The 23,527-nt window shown below is 50.0% G+C and overlaps 1 protein-coding gene across 3 annotated transcripts in view; it reads left to right on the top strand.

Moving 5' to 3' along the window:
• LOC123760632 (runt-related transcription factor 1) overlaps window positions 1-23,527 on the top strand; it is a 186,035-nt gene extending 162,508 nt beyond the window's left edge. For all 3 annotated transcript variants that reach the window (XM_045746372.2, XM_069328285.1, XM_069328284.1), the window contains 3 exons: window positions 17,218-17,301; window positions 18,301-18,429; window positions 20,101-23,527. In XM_045746372.2, the coding sequence (XP_045602328.2) occupies window positions 17,218-17,301; window positions 18,301-18,429; window positions 20,101-20,831 (944 nt within the window). In that variant the 3' untranslated portion in view covers window positions 20,832-23,527. The remainder of the gene's footprint in view (window positions 1-17,217; window positions 17,302-18,300; window positions 18,430-20,100) is intronic.

Below are 23,527 nucleotides of genomic sequence, written 5' to 3'. Positions count from 1 at the left end.
CACACAGCCCCCCCACTGGACCACACAGCCCCCCCACTGGACCACACAGCCTCCCACTGGACCACACAACCCCCTACTGGACCACACAGCCCCCCACTGGACCACACAGCCTCCCACTGGACCACACAGCCCCCCACTGGACCACACAGTCCCCATTGGACCACAGTCCCCACTGGACCACACAGCCCCCAACTGGACCCCACAGCCCCCCACTGGACCACACAGCTCCCAACTGGACCACACAGCCCCCCACTGGACCACACAGCCCCCCACTGGACCACACAGCCCCCCACTGGACCACACAGCCCCCCACTGGACCACACAGCCCCCCCCTTCCAAGCTGTGCACATTTCCTGCCAACTTGCATCTTGCATTCACATTCTCTTTAGTGTTTTAAACAAGACGAAGCTACCAGAGCAATATAAGATTTTTAAGCAAACGTTTGAATTAGTTTGTGTCCAACCACTTGGAATGGGACGGTATAGCAACGGTCTCGCTTGCAGGTGGGTGATCAATCACTGACTGTCGAAGTGGTTGGGCACCATTCCACTCAGACACCAGGGTGGTGAGGTAGTCGAGGCTAATTCCGTGCGCAGTTTCACCAGTATGAAAAGAAACGTGAGGGGGCCGGGAGCCAATGATATAGATGACCTGAGGCAAAGGCTGGGACCAGCCGCTGAAGCTCCCCCCCCCCCCTGCAAGCACATACAGATTAATAATTGTTATTGAGTAAATACACACTACACACACACACACACATTACACACACACACACACTACACACACTACACACACACACACACAACACACACACACACACACTACACACACACACATTACACATACTACACACACACACACACACATTACACACACACATTACACACACACACACTACACACTACACACCTGAACACATTTGCGTGTGATCACACGTGCACTGGGAGCCACAGTCACAGCTGCCTCACCACACTCCCCCTCCGGACGACTGGCCATTACGATCTGGGTCGAGTTAATTGCCTGTTGTGGCGTCGGAAATAAAAATGTAGGCATTTCGCTGTGTATCGTAGAGGAGGCGAGAGTGTCTGGCGTTTTCCCCATGAGGTAATGAAAGTGGTAATGACTTGGGAGTCTTCCCAGGCGAGCTAGATGCAATTATGATGTGAGGGGAGGTGGGGGGGATGGGAGAGGGGTTGGGGGTGTGATAGCAGCCATCACTGCCATCTGGCGGCCGACCTTAAGTCGCCATTACCCGCCGCTGGGCGCCGGCGCCACCACCGTCTCCTCTTAATACGTCATATACAACACGATTCCCTATTTTGTTTACACCAATCTAACCCAACCGAGCGTATCTCAGCCTAAGGTAATACATCACAACCTAGAGAGAGAGAGATATATACGTTTTTGACAATCAGAAAAAGTTTCTTGTCTGTCTTGTGTACGATTTATCCATACCCCGTGTTCTGTAGGGGCGGACACCTGCCCTAGTGTGTGTGGACTTGGGTGGACTCTTCGGAAAGAAGACGAGGGAGATGTCACATAATATACACTGTGAGGATCATTTGAAGTCCGTAATTTATACAAGAAATGTCAGAAGTTACTGGACTTTTCTGGTTAGAAAAGTCCCACATTACAACATTCTTCCAGCAAATATACAAATGCTCTGCTCAATCAAAATGTTTGATCAGACAGACATTTTGATGGCAGTGTGGTCCTGCTGGTCTCCACCAGCAACGGCCTAACCTGTTAAGTCATCGCCAGAAATGCCTAGTCGTGCGTTGGGCTGCGGGTGTAGAAAAACTCTCGAAACCTGCTACCGGTAAATCCTCCTCACCCCTAAGTCCTCTTCCTCTCCACTAAGCCCACCTGCTCCTCTCAGATAGCCCTCTCCACAGCTTACCCCCCCCCCCTGACCTACCCTCTCCCAGAGCCCTTTTCTTCCCCCTCAGTCCTCCCACATCCCCCCCCCCCCCCTCCAAACAACCAACTTCCACTCACAACATAATAACCAAGACAATAACAACTGAATCTGGCTGCCACTGAACCCCGCCAGGAAATAATTGACTTGTCGAGCATCTGACGTGGTTACCTCGCCCCGCGGAGCACGCCACTGTCAGGGCGCTCTCGCAACACTGAATACATACGGATTACTGCCCCTTGCTAGTAGCCACCTGCCTGGCCAGTAACCCTAGCTTGCAGTAGCCACCTGCCTGGCCAGTAACCCCAGCTTGCAGTAGCCAGCTGCCTGGCCAGTAACCCCAGCTTGCAGTAGCCAGCTGCCTGGCCAGTAACCCCAGCTTGCAGTAGCCCGCTTCCTAGCACAGGGAGGGGCTGCTAGGGTCCGGAGGGGGAAGGACGGTCCTCAGAGCTAGTGGGGGAGTGGCTTAAAAGTATAGGTGAAGGTTAAAATTAATGCAAGGTTACCAGTAATATTTCACATGAAGGACTAGTGCCAGGATTCGCCAGCATTTACGTGTCAACGTTGGCAACCTGCACATCTTCCCTTAATCATGGCGGCTTAGACAGTATTTATATAACAATTTGCCACTTCGTAACGCTGCGTGATCGTTCTTGACCCATTGTTACTATAAACAACCTCGAAGCGCTTCAGAGATAGTAACTATTTAATATAAATTAAACTGCCACGAATAAGGAAAGATGAAAATAAGGATTTCGTAAATGAATACGTAAGTGCTTGATGAGTCCTGACCCCTGTGACTTCTTAATCTTTTGAAATCGAGATTTGTCCTTTTCTTCATTATTTACCTGCTGTCTCTAGCGACTAATAACCAACACACTGGAAGCGAGTCCTTTCATCTATCATAGATTCACTGTTGACCCATAATACATGCATACAAACTATACATATGTATCTATCTATCTTAAATTAGGTTTAAGGCCAGATGCTTGGGACTGGCCTTACCCATTTTTTAACAGGAATTGCTGTTGGATATGTGCCCAACATGGGTTGGTCAGAGTTGGCATCAATGAAAAGAGTGTCACATGACACGGTACCAAAGCTACCCCCCACGATAAATCTAGCTATATTATTCTAGCTCGAATCTAATTTTCTCCTACCATATCATAAAACACTATGCGCTAACACACCAAAAATCTAAAATATATCAAATCATAATACTTAACCTTTGAAAAGACAAATATACACAACACTGAGAAGCCGACCCTGAGCGTCCCTCAGCTCTGAACAACCACGCCATGACCTCTTTACTTCCATACTCCCTTCCCTCCCACTGTGTTCACGCCTCGTGGCTAGAACACCCACCTCTCTCCATCCCACTCTTTCATGCACCCCTTCAGAGAGAGAGAGAGAGAGAGAGAGAGAGAGAGAGAGAGAGAGAGAGAGAGAGAGATACTGAAACAGTGGCACTGACAGACACACAGCGTGAGTGACAGAGATAGGCACAAAGAGACAGGGGGGAAACAGAGACAATGGGGGATTTGTTGACATGTCTTTCATGTTACCACTTGTGTCGTTATTTATCATAAATTTTCTTGAATTTGTTTTTAGTGGCATGACGCCAGGTGGACCCAGGTTCCGCCGGGTACCTCATCTAATTTATATACTTAAATGTGGTTAGAGAGTATTGAAGCTTGAGGCCCCTCACTTTGTCCCCTGACAATGGGGGTCCTAAATGACCCCCTTCGGTGAGGATTCGTAAGCTATGTATCCAGTGCCACCTTGTTGAAGCTCTGTAAGTTAGGATCGTGTTGTTATGCTGTAGGAGGTGGGCGTTATTACCCAGAATAACGTTATTATCTGCACACGTGGTAAATAGGGGCTGCGTGAAGAGAGGTTTGTGGGAGGGTAGGATGGTGGTGATGGTGGTACTTGTGGTGGTGATGGTGGTGAATATTGTGGTGGTCATGGCGGTGTCTGTGATGATGGGGTGTGATTGTGACGTCAGTGTTGTGGTGGGTGTAGGAGCGGCGCCCCCCACACCCCCACGTGGGAGTAATTAGTGTACAGGTGCCCCGGCTGGCCGCCAGCGGGACCGCCAGGCACCTGACACACACCGCGGACGCGGGTAACATACAGTATTATTGGTCTCTTTATGCATGCAAATATGAGGTGAAATTGATGATTGGAAATTGGACGCTAGTGGAGTGGAGTACGGGTGACCACAAGACCAGGTCTCCTGCTGCTGCTTGCTGCTGCTGCTCTTGCTGCTGCTGTTGCTCCTGCTGCTACTGCTGTTTGCTGCTGTTACTGCTGCTGCTGCTGCTATTGGGTGGGGCAGTTAGTATCAGTGGTCAGGTGGGTTCAGTGGGCAGGATGCAGCAGTGGATTTGGGGTGAGGTAAATGATTCACTTGGGCCCTTCCTCATTCCCAGGGGGGGAGAGGGAAGTGGGGGAGGGATGGGAGTGGGTGTTTTTTTGAATATTAATCATCATTTAGAGCCACTTAAGACGCAGGAATGGCAATTAAGGTGATTAGAAATACCTGAATCATTAACGGTAAGTTATTAGGAGAGAGAGAGGGAGGGAGGGATGGAGAGAGGAGGGGGTGGGGTTGAGAGGGCAGAAGGGGGGGAATATAAGGGAGGAAGAGGAGTACCGTAAGAACAAGAATATAATAGGGGGTGAAGGAGTAGGGGAAGGGTAAATAGCGAGGATGGGTGTGTGATTGATGGGGAGGGAGGGTGCGCGTCCATTATTGTAGTGTCTGCTTATCCTCTCCTGGGTGTGTACTCACCTAGTTGTACTTGTGGGGGTTGAGCTCTGGCTCTTTGGTCCCGCCTCTCAACTGTCACTCAACTGGTGTACAGGTTCCTGAGCCTACTGGGCTCTATCATATCTACATTTGAAACTGTGTATGGAATCAGCCTCCACCACATCACTGCCTAATGCATTCTACCTGTTAACTACTCTGACACTGAAAAAGTTCTTTCTAACGTCTCTGTGGCTCATGTGGGTACTTAGTTACCCCACCGTGACCTAAGCATCTCACCAAGAAGGTCCTGGACCAGTCTACCATCAATAAAGCCAGTAAACTGTTCCTCAAGAGATGATAAAGCAACCAGCTTAAATTGGACTGATGACTGCTGAATTTGCCCAGTTGATGTGTAGTCATTTGTTTCATCGGGGGTTGAGTTGGATCATTGTGCACTGATCGAGCTTCATCTATTAGTCGCCGGTTGTGTAATGCAATAGCTTCCGATCTATCATATATACTACTGAGATATGGAATTCGTTTGTACAACGTGTTCTTTGAGGTCATTCCCTTTCCCCACTACACTTAGGCCAAAAGAAATCTTTGTGACATGTGAAAGACTTACGTGAGTCTGCGGAGTCCACCCATACACCCCCGTGTACTAGTGGTCTTCACTCTCAACATTTCCTCCTCTTCTACTCTTAGGTCACTTTCCCAGAGTTGTTTTTTGTATCTATCATGTGGGAGGAAAGGGAAGAGAGAGAAGGAGAAAAGGGAGAAAGAGAAAGGGGGGATGGGGCGCAGTGGTAGTAGCACACTCGCCCTGCGCTTCGCGAGGGATTTCTCAGGTTCGAGTCCTGACCAGGGAGGATTGACTAGGCGTCAATCCTTTACTCTTCGCCTCTGTTCACCCAGCATTTAATCGGATACCTGGTTGTTAACCGACTGGCGGGTCGTGTTCCAGGGAAGCTAGTGAGGGAAGGCTTACCATGACCTATGGGAAGGGAAAGCTCTCAGCCCTGCCAACAGGAGTCACCATTCGTCTGTTCCTGTATTGTGTAAAAAAAACTAATGAGTGTACTCACCTAGTGAGTATTACTAGGTGAGTTATTACTAGTATTTGTGTTTGTACTCACCTAGTTGTGCATGCGGGGGTTGAGCTCTGGCTTTTTATTCGAGTGTGAGTGTGCGTGCATGTGCATGCAGCGCTTGCGTGCATGTGCGTGCGTGCGTGCATGCAGCGTTTGCGTGCATGCGAGTGCGTGATGCTCATCATGGTGTAGAGCGGAAGCCAGGTGTTCCCCCATCATATATATATGGCTCACTCGTCCTGGACTGTTATAAACACCATTCATTTCCATCCTGGTAATCTTTTGACATGACAAATTAGCGGGTGGGGTCGAGCCGGGGACGGGTGAGCGCGGTCAAGAGGGGCGAGGTGCAGCCCCCGCTCCCGGGGAACTCTCGCTCTTACACGCACCCGGGGGTTAGCGTCTTCATGCCCCCGCGGCCGGCTCATAACCCGCTCGTTTATGCTGTCGGAACAGCAGTCGGGTAATTAATTAAGGACGCGTCCACAGGTAAGTTGTCGAGGCCGCGCTAACTGTTGCTCTAACCTGCCCCCTTCCACCGTCACCCACCCGCGGCCCCTTCTTCCTCCTCTACTCCCCTCCCATTCAGGCTCCCTCGACCTATCCTCATCACATTCCCATCCCAACATCTATCCCATCTTCTCCCCCGCCCCATCACCAGGTACGGAGGGCGACATTGGGAAAAGGAGAGTGGGAAGGGAGGGCTAGAAACCTGTCCTCAGAGAGGAGATCCTCTCGGGGGAATACATTGGGAACGACTGCTTAATTTGTGCTATTATCTGCTCTCTATACATGGTTAGGTCTCATTACGGTTGGTTACGTTACTACGATGTATATTATTGACGATAATGTGACATGGCATTCGAAAACTGTTTCAGTGTGCCCACAAATTCCGTTTACAAAAACTAAATCCTTCAAAGAAAACGTTTTCAACATACACTTTTTATATTTTAAACCAACGATTTATGTTACATTAAAGTTGTAACTTGAGAATAATTTCTGTTTATGGCAAAGGTTCATTTGCCAGTTTACATGTAGACTATTACTGTAAAGCTAAGGATCATATTTACTGCTAGGTGAACAGGAACATCAGGGTGAAAAAACTGTGCCTATTTGTTTCTGCCTCGACCGGAGATCGAACCCGGGCCCTTAGGAATTCGACCGCCCCCCCCCCCTTCCCCCGAGCGCTCGGCTGTGAGGACCCAAGTGTGTGTATTTACTATTTTTATTTAGTATTTGAGACTGCAAGTTCGAGCTGTTAACTCTTTGACCTGTTTGTACTCTTAGCATATCTCTCTCTCTCTCTCTCTCTCTCACACACACACACACACACACACACACACACACATACACACACACACATACACACACACACACACACACACACACACACACACACACACACACACACACACACACACACACACACACACACACACACACATGGTGTAGAGTGTTGACTGTACACCAGTTGATTGACGGTTGAGAGGCGGGACCAAAGAGCCAGAGCTCAACCCCCGCAAGCACAATTAGGTGAGTACAATTAGGTGAGTACACACACACACACACCTGCATACCTCGCGGCTGAGTATACAGTGCTCGGGGGGGGGGGGTTGTAGTCCTAAGGGCCCGGGTTCGATTCCCAGCCGAGACAGAAACAAATGGACACAGTTTCTTTCACCCTGACGCCCCTGTTCACCTAGAAGTAAATAGGTACCTGAGAGTTAGACAGCTGCTACGGACTGCTTCTTGTGTGTGTGTGTGTGTGTGTATGTGTGTGTGTGTGTGTGTGCGTGTGTGTGTGTGCGTGTGTGTGTGTGTGTGTGTGTGTGTGTGTGTGTGTGTGTGTGAGAAATATATGGGCATATGTACTTGTAATACTACTAATATATATATATATATATATATATATATATATATATATATATATATATATATATATATATATATATATATATATATATATATATATGTAGTAGTCATAATAGAGGAAAAATGGATTGGTTAGGAAGGCGGGGTCCAAGAGCTAATAGCTCAATTCTGCAGACACAAAGAGTAAATACCCAGCCAAGGGTCCAGGGAAGGCAGGCAGCGTGATCAGTATTAGGGTCCGTCTCCTTCCTAATGGAGCTTAATTTACCACACATTCGTCTTGCTCCCAGTACAGGCCGCCCTGGTGAGCTGGTTAGTAGTCCTGTCCTGTAGTAGTACTGGAGATCTGGGGTCCGTGGACGCGCCAATCCAATCCAAGACAACAGAGCTGGTCAGACCGGTGAATTGATGGGGTACACACGTCGCCCACAGCTGAGTGCCACAGGTGTCAGCAGGGCTGGCCGCTCCGCCGGTCTAGGGGGAGGTGTCTGGGGTGTTACAAGAGGATTGGTTTCCTTATCCCAGTTCCCCGAAGTTTGTAGTGTGGTTGAATTTCCTTGAATGTGTCGTGTTCGCAAAGGTGGTCGAGGCGTTCTTGAGGGACGACCATGCGGAGGCGCCGTCCTGCTTCCCTGCACTTGGATTCCCAGAAGTCGTTGTGGATTACGGAGTTATGCTGTCTGTTTTCCTTGGGAAGTGCGCGGCCACGTCGGATATACCCGGAGGAGGCAGCCTGGGAGCCTGTTGGTGCCGATGCGGGATCTAGATAGGGAGATGGTGCCCGGACGTCAGCACGAGGGGCGGTGACATCGACTGATCCTCACCTCCACAATGTTAACATACAACACGGGCGCGTGACGTCGCCAGAAGAGGCCCTGGTGAATGTATGGGGTGAAGGAGGGGAAGTCCGTGCAAGGTTTCCAAGCCGCCCCCTCTCCGGGCCAGTGTTTGACTGTCAGGTCCAGCAAAATTTGTGAAAAGTTATTGAGAATCTTGGTAACCGCGGTTGTGGGGGCTGCCCCTGACGGGGGCGGGGTGCACCCTCTCACCGCAACCCGCTCAATCGTTTTCCCTCTCCGCAAAACAAAAATGCAACTGTTGAGTCTATCAAGAAATGTACTAACCCAACCAACCCTATCGAGGCCAATTAATACAAAACGTCAGTATCATGGTGCTTGAAATTTGACTAAAACCGCATTTTTTAACGAATTGGTCGACTCTGTCAACAACGCGAGGTATTAAGTGGTTATCTTGAGATGATTTCGGGGCTTTTTAGTGTCCTCGCGGCCCGGTCCTCGACCAGGCCTCCACGCCCAGGAAGCATCCCGTGACAGCTGACTAACACCCAGGTACCTATTTTACTGCTAGGTAACAGGGGGCATAGGGTGAAAGAAACTCTGCCCATTGTTTCTCGCCGGCGCCTGGGATCGAACCCGGAACCACAGGATCACAAGTCCAGCGTACTGTCCGCTCGGCCGACCGGCTCCCTTGAGGAGCGGAGAGAGGACAGTTGACCAAACCACACACTAGAAGCTGAAGGGACGACGACGTTTCGGTCCGTCCTGGACCATTCTCAAGTCGATTAGACTTGAGAGAGGACAGGCTGGCCACCTCTCTGTCTTGAGCATCACAGGTGTTCTTGAAGGAAGCAAACACTCCATAAACTCCACCTGTAACAGGGCCTTGATTAGTTTTGCCCCCCCCCCCCCCCACCTCGGGCGGTCCCCGGGGGGGGGGGAGGCTCAGCGCGGCTACGAAGGAGTTTAAGTTTGCTCTTGTATCCCTCTAAGTTATAATTAAGTCGTCTCTGGCTTGGTAGACCGGGTCGGCCTCGTCGCTTTTTTGCAGTGTTGATGTTCGATCCCCGATGGTCCAGTGGTAGGCACCGTCCTGCTCTTGGTCCTCTTGTAGAGTTCAGGAGTCGCTTTCTTCTTACGTTACCCGACTTCAAACCTCCCCGAATCCAGGCATCACAACCCTCCTCACCACACTACAACCTCCTCACATCATCACAACCCACCACACTGCAGACCGCATCATGACACCACAACCTACCGCAAGCCCCGAGACACCACACAACCTCACATTCAACCGCAGATAACAACAGCCTACTGAAAACAAACACAAGGTAACCACACCAAAGTCACCACAAACTCTCCACCACCAGCAGCTCGCCCTCACAAGTGATGTGACCGCATATGGTTACACCTGGAGCGGAACCAGGGCAAGCCAGGGCAAGCCAGGGCACGCCAGGGCACCCCAGGGCACGCCAGGGCACCCCAGGGCACGCCAGGGCACGCCAGGGCACGCTGGGGGGGAGTCAGGAAGAATCAAAGGGAAACGAGAGATAGGGCGGTGCCTGAAGGAGTCAAGAGCAGCCAGGAGTAATCAGAGGAGCTTAGAGGAGCCAGTATGAGTACATAGCTCTTGGACGGTGAAGAACGGGAAGGGACGGTGCTCAGCCACGGGTGGTCAGGAGGTAGCCAGGAGCGAAGCCAAGGGAACACCTTCCAGACGTGGTACACCTCGGGGGTGACGGTGCTATGGTTTATCACTTCCTATCTGTTATTAGCGGCCTGGTTACATGAGCTACTACCTGGGCCCTTACCCCTGCAGCTCCCGCCCGCCCCGACTGTTGCTGCTCTTCTGACTGCTGTACCCGCTCCACCTGCCACCACTCTTGTTTGTGTTGAAGCTGAGGATTCTGTCATAATATTATGGTAGTACTAGGGTACATGCTGCTGCTTCCTTGATTGTCACTGTTGTGTGTGTCTGTTGTTCCTGTTCCTGCTGTCCTTGCTTCCTATGTTGCTCCTGTTCCTGCTGCCCTTGCTTCCTCTGTTGCTCCTGTTCCTGCTGCCCTTGCTTCCTCTGTTGCTCCTGTTCCTGCTGCCCTTGCTTCCTCTGTTGCTCCTGTTCCTGCTGCCCTTGCTTCCTCTGTTGCTCCTGTTCCTGCTGCCCTTGCTTCCTCTGTTGCTCCTGTTCCTGCTGCCTTTGCTTCCTCTGTTGCTCCTGTTCCTGCTACCCTTGCTTCCTCTGTTGCTCCTGTTCCTGTTGCTACTTCTGTTCATCCTATTACTGCCGGTGCTTCCTCTGTTGCTGCTGCCACTGCTCCTGGCGCTGCAGCTGTTGTGTGGCGGGTGTGGCGGTGACCAAGGCAGCACCTGCCAGCGTCCGCCCCGTGCCTTCAGAAATCAACAATTCCCACCCTAATCACAAGTCGGTTCACCGCCCACAAAACATGGCATATAATTATAGCATTCGAGCGGACCGTATCATCGCCCCGCTAATGAGGCTGTGGGGAGCTACTTGAGGTAATTAACGTTAATGGCAATTTATTTGATGGTGTGGATGATGATGTAACTGCCACCTGGGAGGGTTGTAACGCCCGGTGCAAAGTCGTCCCAGCGACGCAAGGCAGTTACGGCCAATATGTTGAGTTGTGTTGCTAGGATTGTCGCACTTATTGCTCTGTAGGGTAGCTGTGTTATACGCGCCTCTTCTGTGCTTTTTCTGTACTTCTCTTTATTATGTTAATGAATGTTAATGTGAAGAGGTGAACCTCAGTCCAAACATTACATGCGCTCACTTGTACGGGGGAAACGCATGACCAGCATTACACGCGCACGCACGCACGAAAGTAGTTCCTTCACTATATTCAAAGCATAAAAATACGCCAGGAACACAGAAATGCAAAGCAGTTAGTGGTTGTGGAGAATTTGCAATGACGGGTGGTGGTCCGTCTCCAGAGACGGGTGGTGGTGGTCCGTCTCCAGAGACGGGTGGTGGTGGTCCGTCTCCAGAGACGGGTGGTGGTGGTCCGTCTCCAGAGACGGGTGGTGGTGGTCCGTCTCCAGAGACGGGTGGTGGTGGTCCGTCTCCAGAGACGGGTGGTGGTGGTCCGTCTCCAGAGACGGGTGGTGGTGGTCCGTCTCCAGAGACGGGTGGTGGTGGTCCGTCTCCAGAGACGGGTGGTGGTGGTCCGTCTCCAGAGACGGGTGGTGGTGGTCCGTCTCCAGAGACGGGTGGTGGTGGTCCGTCTCCAGAGACGGGTGGTGGTGGTCCGTCTCCAGAGACGGGTGGTGGTGGTCCGTCTCCAGAGACGGGTGGTGGTGGTCCGTCTCCAGAGGCGGGTGGTGGTGGTGGTCCGTCTCCAGAGACGGGTGGTGGTGGTCCGTCTCCAGAGACGGGTGGTGGTGGTCCGTCTCCAGAGACGGGTGGTGGTGGTCCGTCTCCAGAGGCAGGTGGTGGTGGTCCGTCTCCAGAGGCAGGTGGTGGTGGTCCACCCCAGAAGTAGGTGCCATCTCTCCTGCCTCATAAGCGCCCCGGGCCCGTAGAGAGGGAGGCAGGTGTTTATGAGGGCGGGTGGTATAGTGAGGCACCTGCTCCTTGATTGATTGATTGATGAAGATTAAGCCACCCAAGAGGTGGCACGGGCATGAGTTGCCCGTAACACCTGCTCCTCAGTACTGGCTCCATTTAATGCTGAACATTCACTGTGGGCACTCCATCACCTTAACTACTGGGAACGACTTAATAACCTCAAATTATACTCCCTGGAACGTAGGTGAGAAATATATTCGTCATAATCTACACCTGGAGAATTCTGGAGCGACCGGTTCATATCTGAACCTTGAAAATATTTAACGAACATTGGTGGGTATATGGGCCTGCGGGCCGCTCGAAGCAACAGCCTGGTGGACCAAACTCTCACAAGTCAAGCCTGGCCTCAGGCCGGGCTTGAGGAGTAGAAGAACTCCCAGAACCCCATCAAGCAGGTATCCAGCAGGACTCTTTACCAAATCTTATTAAGTCACGACTTCATAAGAGGTCCAACATGGTCACTTTCGTGTCATGTGTGCGTCGAGTTAGTTGTTTGCCCTGCTTGACACAGTATCAGTATCAACAAAGGAAGTGCGGAGTGTACGCCACTCTGCATTTAAAATGAGTAATTGCTTTGACGGAGCGTGCGACTGTTACTAAATAGGATCCAGGGCATGTGCCATCTGTCTGGTGAGAGGTGGTCAGTGTAAAAGCAAGACAATGTAAGCAGCGAGAAACTCCTCTTGTAACGGGTGGTGGAGAGCTGAAGCCTGCTTCAAACAACAGTCATATCACATGCAGTGGCTATGAAAGGCTGGCGGGAGGCTAGCACAAACAGTCCAAGCAATCGCCTGGTAAACCCGGTCACAGGACGAGCCGCGAGAGTACGAAAACTCTCGAAATCGACTACAGGTAGAAACAGGAATATTCATTTTCCTGCCCTACGCACAGTGATGAATATTTGACATGAAAAATAATTTCTTCAACGTAGACTATGTTGTTGTTATAGATTCAGCTACTCGGAACAAGTTGCAAGTAGCACCAGCTATGGTGAGCCCGTAACTTACCTGGCACAGGAGCGGGGCAAGAAGCACGGGCTATGGTCAGCCTCTGAATTGAAATATAGCGCAGGCACGCATGCGCACTCGTAAGTGCAACCCCCCCCCCCCCACGCACACCCCCCCCCTCCTATTAGATATAGATAAATGGGCCTAGACTAGTGGTACAGTGAGCTTGAAGCGTCGTGTACCTCAATACCGCTTCCCCCATCCAGGGTCAGGTGGGGAGCTGGGCATGGCAGACGGACCGGCACCTCCACGTCAAGTCCTCGCCGGTGTAAACACAGCCTTTGCCCCCCGTCAACTTCATTGCCCCACCTTGGCCCTGTTATACCCCGCCCATTGGCTTCCTCCCGCACCCACCTACTGCCCATCCATCGGCTTCCCGCTCATCGGATTTACACACCGGATTCCCACCTGCTGGCATCCCGTCTACCGTCCCGTCCCCCCGCCTTCCGTCTAGGCAGGTGCCCCCTGCCTCCGCCTCACTAAAGATCATAATCATGTTAATGGTGTGTTATTGATAATTGTGGTCTATTATACGGAGCGGCAGCTTTATCATAGTGTCCACGACAACGGTCTCTGGATAACCACCGCCGCAGACCACCACCACCACAGACCACCACCACCACAGACCACCACCACCACAGACCACCACCACCACAGACCACCACCACCACAGACCACCACCACAACACGTGCTGGACACACGTGGTCTTTTACCTACTTGTTTTTATGGTAATTCATTATCTGTAAGTCCAGCATTATCTATATTACTGGACTGTTCTTACCGAGGTAACTGTACTGGACACGCGCGCGCGCGCGCGTGTGTGTGTGTGTGTGTGTGTGTGTGTGTGTGTGTGTGTGTGTGTGTGTGTGTGTGTGTGTGTGTGTGTGTGTGTGTGTGTGTGTAAATAAAACAAGGGAGTGCAGTTAGCCTCAACCGCCTTATCATATAACTCATAACATCCACATCACGCACACTACACGTGCTTCCTTACATCACTCAGTGTCATCCGCGCCTTACTAAAATGTCCTAAGAATCTTTCACGTCGTGATCATGTCTCTTCCTCCGCCGTCAACCCCTTGGGAGAGAGAGAGAGGGGGGAAGGGACGGTGTGTGTGTAATTCTACACTGGGAATATACGCATTACGCTCGTTTGTCACCCCATTGATGTACGCTTCTTACGCCCCCAACTCCCCTCCCCCCCCACACACACGTCACCTCCCACCACCTGCCACAGGAGAGAGACAACACCTGTCACCACCTGCCACAGGAGAGAGACAACACCTGTCACCACCTGCCACAGGAGAGACAACACCTGTCACCACCGGCCACAAGAGAAACAACACCTGTCACCACCTGCCACAAGAGAGACAACACCTGTCACCACCTGCCACAGGAGAGACACAACACCTGTCACCACCTGCCACAAGAGAGACAACACCTGTCACCACCTGCCACAGGAGAGACACAACACCTGTCACCACCTGCCACAAGAGAGACAACACCTGTCACCACCTGCCACAGGAGAGACACAACACCTGTCACCACCTGCCACAAGAGAGACAACACCTGTCACCACCTGTCACAAGAGAGACAACACCTGTCACCACCTGCCACAGGAGAGACAACACCTGTCACCACCTGCCACAGGAGAGACAACACCTGTCACCACCTGCCACAGGAGAGACACAACACCTGCCACAGGAGGGAGAGGGAGGGCCAAGACCGGCCTCCCCAGTGGCCACTGTCCACAGAGAGTGCTGGGGGGGGGAGGGGGGCCGCCCTCACCTCACGGAAGGACACGTGTTGACTGTAATGGCAGCTCAAGCGTTCAATGACACCGCCTTCCTGCAGCCTGCTTCTTGGGACTGGGGGCTCTGGGACACTCTAGGTGGCTCTAGGAGACTCTACCACGCTCTGGGACACTCTAGGAAACTCTACCAAGCTCTGGGACACTCTAGGTGGCTCTAGGAGACTCTACTAAGCTCTGGGACACTCTAGGTGGCTCTTGGAAACTCTACCAAGCTCTGGGACACTCTAGGTGGCTCTAGGAAACTCTACCAAGCTCTGGGACACTCTAGGTGGCTCTAGGAGATTCTACCAAGCTCTGGGACACTCTAGGTGGCTCTTGGAAACTCTACCAAGCTCTGGGACACTCTAGGTGGCTCTAGGAAACTCTACCAAGCTCTGGGACGCTCTAGGAAACTCTACCAAGCTCTGGGACGCTCTAGGAAACTCTACCAAGCTCTAGGAGACTCTACCAAGCTCTGGGACACTCTAGGTGGCTCTAGGAGACTCTACCAAGCTCTGGGACACTCTAGGTGGCTCTAGGAGACTCTACCAAGCTCTGGGACACTCTAGGTGGCTCTAGGAGACTCTACCAAGCTCTGGGACACTCTAGGTGGCTCTAGGAGACTACCAAGCTCTGGGACACTCTAGGTGGTTCTAGGAGACTCTACCAAGCTCTGGGACACTCTAGGTGGCTCTAGGAGACTCTACCAAGCTCTGGGACACTAGGTGGCTCTAGGAGACTCTACCAAGCTCTGGGACACTCTAGGAGACTAGGAGACTCTACCAAGCTCTGGGACACTCTAGGTGGCTCTAGGAGACTCTACCAAGCTCTGGGACACTCTAGGTGGCTCTAGGAGACTCTACCAAGCTCTAGGACACTCTAGGTCGCTCTAGGAAACTCTACCAAGCTCTGGGACACTCTAGGTGGCTCTAGGAGACTCTACCAAGCTCCGAGACACTCTAGGCGGATCCGAGAGGCTCTAGGAGGCTCTGGGAGACGCTATATTGACTGGGAGGCTCTGGGATACTCTTAAGTTTCTATGGGAGATATTGGGTAAGACAAAGTGAGCTTGAGGGGGGGGGAGGCTTTGGGAGGCATCTCAGTATGCAGGCGATGAGTCACAATAACGTGGCTGAAGTATGTTGACCAGACCACACACTAGAAGTTGAAGGGACGACGACGTTTCGGTCCGTCCTGGACCATTCTCACAATCGACTTGAGAATGGTCCAGGACGGACCGAAACGTCGTCGTCCCTTCAACTTCTAGTGTGTGGTTTGGTCAACATCTCAGTATGTCTAACTTGGCTGGGCTTTATTATGGGTGGCAGTAAGTCGTATTTCTAGCTTGAAATATGACTTATTTCTAACTTATTGCCTACTCTCTTCCCCCACAACAAGTTCACGTATTGCACTATTAAATGTATAACTCAAACTCAAAAAACATACTCAATCATTCTTAGGCCTACTTTAGTACGTATGTGTACCACATTAGGCCAAAAATGGCGAGTATTTAGGCCTAGGATTTCTTGGATAGGACAGGTTAGATTCTTTAGTTATATTTCCGATTTAACGGAATAGATAGATAGATAATTGGCGAGAAAGCAAGCCATTGCGACTATATAGCACTGGGAAGGGGCCAGGATAAGGATTTGGGATGAGACGGAAGGGAAGGAATGGTGCCTAGCCACTTGGATGGTCGGGGGATTGAATGCCGGGAACGTCATCTGGGTTTTGAAATTGAAATTGAAATAAGTTTATTGAGGTAAAATACACACAAAGGGATGAGGTAGCTCAAGCTATTCTCACCCCGTTCAGTACATCGTGTTAATACATACATAGACAGTCATCTGGGTTAATTCGGTAATATAAAGCGTGAACGTTTAGGGGCTCGAGCACTACACAGTGTGCGTCTGGCCAAGTTGTTGGTGTAAGTACTCTCGTTTGGGGAGGATGGTGTGTGTACACGCGTGTGTGCGTATACATGTACGTGTGTGTGTGTGTGTGTGTGTGTGTGTGTGTGTGTGTGTGTGTATTAACCTAGTTCTGCTTGCGGGGGGGTTAAGCTCTGGTTCTTTTTGCCCGCCTCTCAACTGTCAATCAATTTTTTTTTTCAAGGTGGAAGGAAGGAAGAATTTAAGGAATGGAACCCCGACTGAAGGAGTGGTGGGTTGAGGACCCGGTTACAAGCAGTTGCCTCTATAGTAGTTAGTCTAATCTGTTTCCAGAATTCCTGTACACCCCCCCCCCCTCTCCCCAAACCCTCAGTCTGGAGTCTAGCGCTTACTGGGTCGCTCAGATTGAGCCGGAAACTATTTTAATCTTCAAGTTTATGTCTCTCGTCTATAACAACGTTAGTTGTTTCCGCGTTAATGTGTGTTAAGTGTGTGTTGCTTTGTTTCAGACGCTGCCTCGTCGATGGGCCTAGGCGCGGCAGACAGCCACTGGTCCAGCTACGGTACTTCCCACTACTCCTCTTATATCCCAGGTTAGTGTCCACTAGCGTGTCACTGTTCGTGTCCTCACTAGCGGGGGCACTGTTAGTTCAGGTCCTCACTAGCGGGGACACTGTTAGTTCAGGTCCTCACTAGCGGGGACACTGTTAGTTCAGGTCCTCATTAGCGGGGGCACTGTTAGTTCAGGTCCTCATTAGCGGGGGCACTGTTAGTTCACGTCCCCACTAGCGGGGACACTGCTAGTTCAGGTCCTCACTAGCGGGGACACTGCTAGTTCAGGTCCTCACTAGCGGGGACACTGCTAGTTCACGTCCTCACTAGCGGGGACACTGCTAGTTCACGTCCTCACTAGCGGGGACACTGCTAGTTCAGGTCCTCATTAGCGGGGACACTGCTAGTTCACGTCCTCACTAGCGGGGACACTGCTAGTTCAGGTCCTCATTAGCGGGGACACTGCTAGTTCACGTCCTCACTAGCGGGGACACTGCTAGTTCAGGTCCTCACTAGCGGGGACACTGCTAGTTCACGTCCTCACTAGCGGGGACACTGTTAGTGCCCCCGATCAATAATACCAATATTGGTATTATTGACCCAGTACTGGTATTATTGATCCAATATTGGTATTATTGATCCAGTATTGGTATTATTGACCCAGTATTGATGAGTGTTGACGAATGATTGAGGATTTTGACCCAGTATTTATGATTGTTGACCCATTATTGATTGTTATTGACCCAGTATTCATGAGTGGTAAGCCAGTATTAAGGATTTTGTGACCCCAGGATTGATGGTTGACCCGGTATTGATTGTTCACCCAGTACTGGTGATCTTTGACCACCTTTGACCACTCACCACAGTATTTATGACTGTTGATCCAGTACCGATTATTGTAAGCCCAGTATTAATGATTTTTGACCCACTATTGATTGTTGTCAATCTTGAAGGGTGTTGACCCCGGCCTGAAGGATTGTCAAACCCCCCACTATTGATGGTTGATGAGCGGGTACTGATGAGTGTGTGTTCACCTGCAGGTAGTCTGGCCGGAGGCAACTCCTCGACGCTACAGAGCGGGTTCTCCTCCGCACAAGCCCTAGGCTACGCCACCGACATCACCCAGCAGATCAACCCGCTCGACTCCAGCTCCTCGCACCTCTCCTCAGGTATACAACACCTCCTCCTCCTCCCGCTCTCTCTCTCTCCTAATGGGTTCACGTCTTATCCTGTATTCTTTAGTCTATATATATGTACTATACTATGCTTGAGAAATAGGTTTGGTTACCATCTTTCTCGGGATCTCTTCAAAATTGTTCAAAACGTAGATTTTTGGGCAACAATTAATATTTTGGGTGGAAGTGTTGGATGTCCGCCCTCAACTGTACAGGTGGAGGCTGACCCTCACAACGGGTGGTACTGTGTATCGCTCCTCTGACGGTGTCCAACAGTGGCCTTAGACTTTTTAACTTCACAATCACCGACTCTTTTTTTTCTCTCTCTCTCTCTCTCTCTCCTGTGTCTCAAGCACGACTACCTTTAGCCCCTGTTCCTGCAGTGACTTGGCCAGGTTTTCAGTTTTTCGTTCCTCGTTTTTTTTGTTCTTACTGTGTTTGGATAGTGTGTGTGTTTTTGTTTCGTTGTTCTCAGTGATTATTTTTGTTTGTGCGGGGAGACCTGGCGTTTGTCTCCTGTTGCATACTGGTTTCTAAGAGGCCTTGTCAAAGACTTTACACCATATTTCCCTCCCCTTCCCCATAATCCCACACCCCCATCCCCTCCCTTATAACCCACACACCCACCCAACCCTCCCCTCCCTCATAACCCCACCTACCCCTCCCCAACCAACCCTCCCTCATTACCCTACATACGCACATTAATCACATTTCCCCAACATACCCATCGTCCCCCACCACCCTCTAAAATAATATCCCCACACCAACCCATTTCCCCAAACACCAACTCTCGCCTATTTCCCCCACACACCCCTTATCTTTCTACCCATTCACCGCTACTTACCTGTCAGTCCTTACCTACAGTGCCTAAGAGGGAATGAGGTATTATTCCGTTACCGCTCTTTTTTTATGAGCCGTCTACTTTCCTTGGTGTACCTATTGCGTTTTTCTAAAGATCCTGAAATTCGATTTCTTCGTGGTCATGAAATTGTGGATGGATGCCTTTCACAACTTCTTCTTTCAGTACATTGCACTTGGTGATCAGCCGTACTTGGCACGAGTACTTCTTTACATCTAGCTGTCCTCTCCAACTTTTATGTCCTCTTATCCTACTTTCTCTCTATTTCAAGAGGCGGTCTTTGTCCACCAGGTATATTATCCTTGATATCTTGTATATAGTGATCGTATCCCTTCAGTACTTTTCTCCCCCTAATATTGTGAGATTTAGGTCCTTTAACCTGCTTTCATAGCTTAGTCCTCTTATTAATTCTGGCAATACTGTTGGTGTTCTTGCAAACATCTGTGCTTTGTAAAGTTTAGATTTGTGTTTCACTATGTATGGATTCCAGGCCGGTGCTTCGTATTCCGGCCTGGAATCCATACATCTTTAACCCCCGTGGGACCTGCGTTACCCAGTCTACCTGTAATAGACTGGGTAACACTCTATCAAGGGTTGTAATACTTGCAGGGCTAGAACCTCTAAACGTTGGTTCAGTGATTCTAATTCTTAATCTTTAACTCCATTTTGTTTTATGGTTACGTCAGTTGTGGTGACAGTAAACACTGATAGTAATAAGATATGACCCGTTGATTCTTAGTCTGTTTTAAAGTTTTGTAATTACTGTGTGTAGTGTGGTGGTGTAGTGACGGTGTGGTGTGTTACAGGTGTGATGGAGAACTCTCCCAGCTCCGGCGGCGACTACGAGGGTCTGGGTTCACTCCAGGCGCCGCACTCGCCGCCTCGCCACGACTACATGCTGGCGCGGTACTCCTCGCCGGACCCTCGCCATTCTGCACAGACCACCACCGCCGACCCTCGCCAGGATCTCACTTGCACCCCCTACACGCCGCCCGCCACGTCTTCCAATGCCGCCGCGTCCTCTTCCAGTATAGGCGGCCACCTATCGGGCGCGTCGTCTTCCACGGGCGGCGCGGGGAGCGGAGTGATAGCGGCGGCGGCAGCGGCGGTGGCAGGCTCGGTGGGCGGCAGCGCTGGTAGCTACTCCGGGTACCTTGGTGGTGGGTACTACACGGCAACCACCACGGCGCAGGGTTACCTCTCTCCAAGTGTGTCGCTTCTCTATCCACATCTCTATCCCCAGCAGGGTCAGCTCTCGTTGCTTGATCCCCGCCAAGCAGCTGCCACCGACCAGTACACCGGTGCCAACACGTCCTCTAACACTGGCGGTCAGCGGGACTACACCCGCCACGATGGCTACCGCGACATGTCCAGCGCTGGGGCAACCACGCCCGGCCCACACCAAAGTATGATGGCCACTCACATGACGCCTGACGACACCCTTCACGCCGCCCACGCCCACGACCGCTACATGAGCAATGGCACACGTGCGGGTGGACCCTCGCCCAACGATCCATCAGTATGGCGGCCGTACTAGGCTGCCAGGCAAGGCTCCCGCTCGCGGACTATGCAACGCTGCCTTGATCCATCACTCACCTTGTGCGATGAGCATTTATGTATCTCTGGAGAATTTAAAGCATCAATAATAATATTGCCTTTCACTTTATTTATTGTGATGTTATGACAAAAATACATTGACTTTTATCAAGTGATTGAAATATTACTTTTTATGTGTTATTATACATGTCTTGACATGTATTTTGTATCCTTAAAGTGCAGATACCTCTGTATCTTTGTGGTGATATAATGATATACATATCCATGTAGAATTTAAAGTACAACAGTTCCACTGTGTGTGTCGGGAAAGGCATCATATGTGTGTGCTTTGGGCAGCACTGTGTTGCGTGTGCCTGGAGAAGCACCGTATGTGTGTGCCATGGGAAGCACTATTTGTGCCTGGAGAGGCACTGAATGTGTGCTTGGGGAGGCACCATGAGTGTATCTAGTGAGGCACTCTATGTGAACCTGGGGGAGGAGGGGGGGCACCTTATGTGCTTAGGGTGACACTGTGTGCGTGGAGGAAGCAGCATGTGTGCACCAGGGAAAGCACTGTATGTGTACGCCTGGGGAGGCACCTGATGTGTGCCTGGGAGGGGGGGGGGGAGGGGATGAAGTGTACCGAAGGGGCGACACTGTGTGTGTCCGCCAGACACCGTTCCTCACATCCGCTTTAAGACACAGCTCATTTAACGTGTTGGTAACCACGGTTTACCAATAGGCTCAAAAAATGTATTGTGTACATGAAAATAATTTATCGCCTTGTGGCTATGTAGTATGTTTGTACAAGTCCGTCAAGTTGTGAGTGCACTGTAAACACACACGTGCACTCACCCCACTGTTTTGTCCCAAAGCTTCCATGTTCTACTTGTTTATATGTAGCCTGAGGAGGACTTTAAGTCGAGGAGGCGCTTATCACCTTGTAATACTCGGAATGTAAAATATTCGTTCGACCCTTTTTTTTTATAAGAAGTCTTAAGATAAAGTATATGTTTGCTTTTTTATATAAGAAAAAAGTCTTTACCTGTACTAAGTATTGAGCGCAACTTGGCAACGAAATGATGGGTAACTGATATCCTGCTAACGCAGGAGGTGACAAGTTTCCTGTAAAAGTGCGTTTGGGTATAAATAAGATGCATTATGTTGCCTCGGAAAATATTGACACTGTCCGAGCAGTACGTCGTTAGTCTGAATATCATATATTCAGGTATTGGTCAAATTCATCAGTGGTTTAATAGTGAGGAATTCAGGCCACAACCAACAGGAAGTGTTACACGGTTAACTTCTTGTGACATGTTTCTAAGGCATGTGTTGAAGTATTTTAAATGTGTGTGAAAAGATGATGTTTATATATTTTTTTTTAAATCAATGCTACGGAAATACTGGATGCATTTGTTACGGATATGGGGTTGAAGTTATTATTTTGGAATTTATGATGCTTTAAAGTTTAAAAAGACATGTTTAATAAGTGATAAGTTATTATCACTTATGTGCATAAGTGATAATAACTTATGCACATAAGTGCATAAGATGAATGTGCATCTCCAGAAGTGTGAGACCTAAAGGGGGGTACTTCCGGTGTTGTTCTGGGATACTGTATGCATGTCCCTGCATGTGTAGGGACATACAACTTTGCCCAATTTGGTAGCGAGACATTATGCTCCTAAATCTGTCCAGAGTAGTGTTGGGGCCTCAAGTGTCCAGTAGGGTGTTGTGGCACTGTGAGACCTCAAGTGTGTCCAGTGTGGTGTTGTGGCACTTGTGCACTGTGCAGTACAACCTTCACTATAATGTGAACTCTCAGGTTTTGTCCATGAATGCTCCTACCACTCTCTGCTCAAATACCTGTTGTTTGTGCATGAATATCCTCCCACTGGTGGACAATGGGCAGCTTTTCTAATATCAACCGAGATTCAGTGTTTAGAAAATGTCAAGTTCTACGTTAAAATGTCTATTCCTAGATCATTTTGGAGTAGAAAAGTGTTAACTTAGTATAAATCAGAAAAAAAAATGTTCAAGACATTTTTTTTTTGCAATCTCATAATGAAATGTGTAAAATGTTCTTGCCTGAGATCCGTCAACAGTCCATGACCATTTACATGTTTTATTATATACATTTGATCGTTCCTATAGGCTGTAGGGCAGCACCGCCACGAGCACTACATGAAGCAGGTCTAGCAGAACTGTCTCCATCTTGACCACGTCTCAGCCACACAGCGGGATGGGGAGCTCCTTGTGTGTTGGCACATGATGGGGAGCTCCTTGTGTGTTAACACATGATGAGTAGCATCTCGTATGTCTTGGCACATTTCCACCACCAACCCCTGGATGTTGTCTACAAGGAAGAGGCAAACCTACTTTGTCTTATAAACAAATATCCATTCCCTCAGCATTCGCCAAATAATTGTCGCCACTTAACTAAGTGAGAATTGCCTTGGCGGCTGGTGCTGTTACCTCACGTGGCTGAGCAGTTTACGAATCTCTTGATGTACAGTTTCTGCAGAAGTGAAGCGTTGGCGTTACCGAATATAATCTGCGTGGTAGGTCAGTGTGTAGTGCAAAATGTCGCTGCTGCAGTGGAATATTGCTTTAAGGTTTGTAAATAGCTAACTTGCCCCTGTAATGTGTCTCGACTTGTAGTCCTGGAAGTAATAATAAAAACTACATTTTTTTAGA

Source organism: Procambarus clarkii, chromosome 21, assembly GCF_040958095.1.
Source record: "Procambarus clarkii isolate CNS0578487 chromosome 21, FALCON_Pclarkii_2.0, whole genome shotgun sequence".
NCBI lineage: Eukaryota > Metazoa > Arthropoda > Malacostraca > Decapoda > Cambaridae > Procambarus > Procambarus clarkii.
This window is presented reverse-complemented; position numbering and strand designations above follow the sequence as displayed.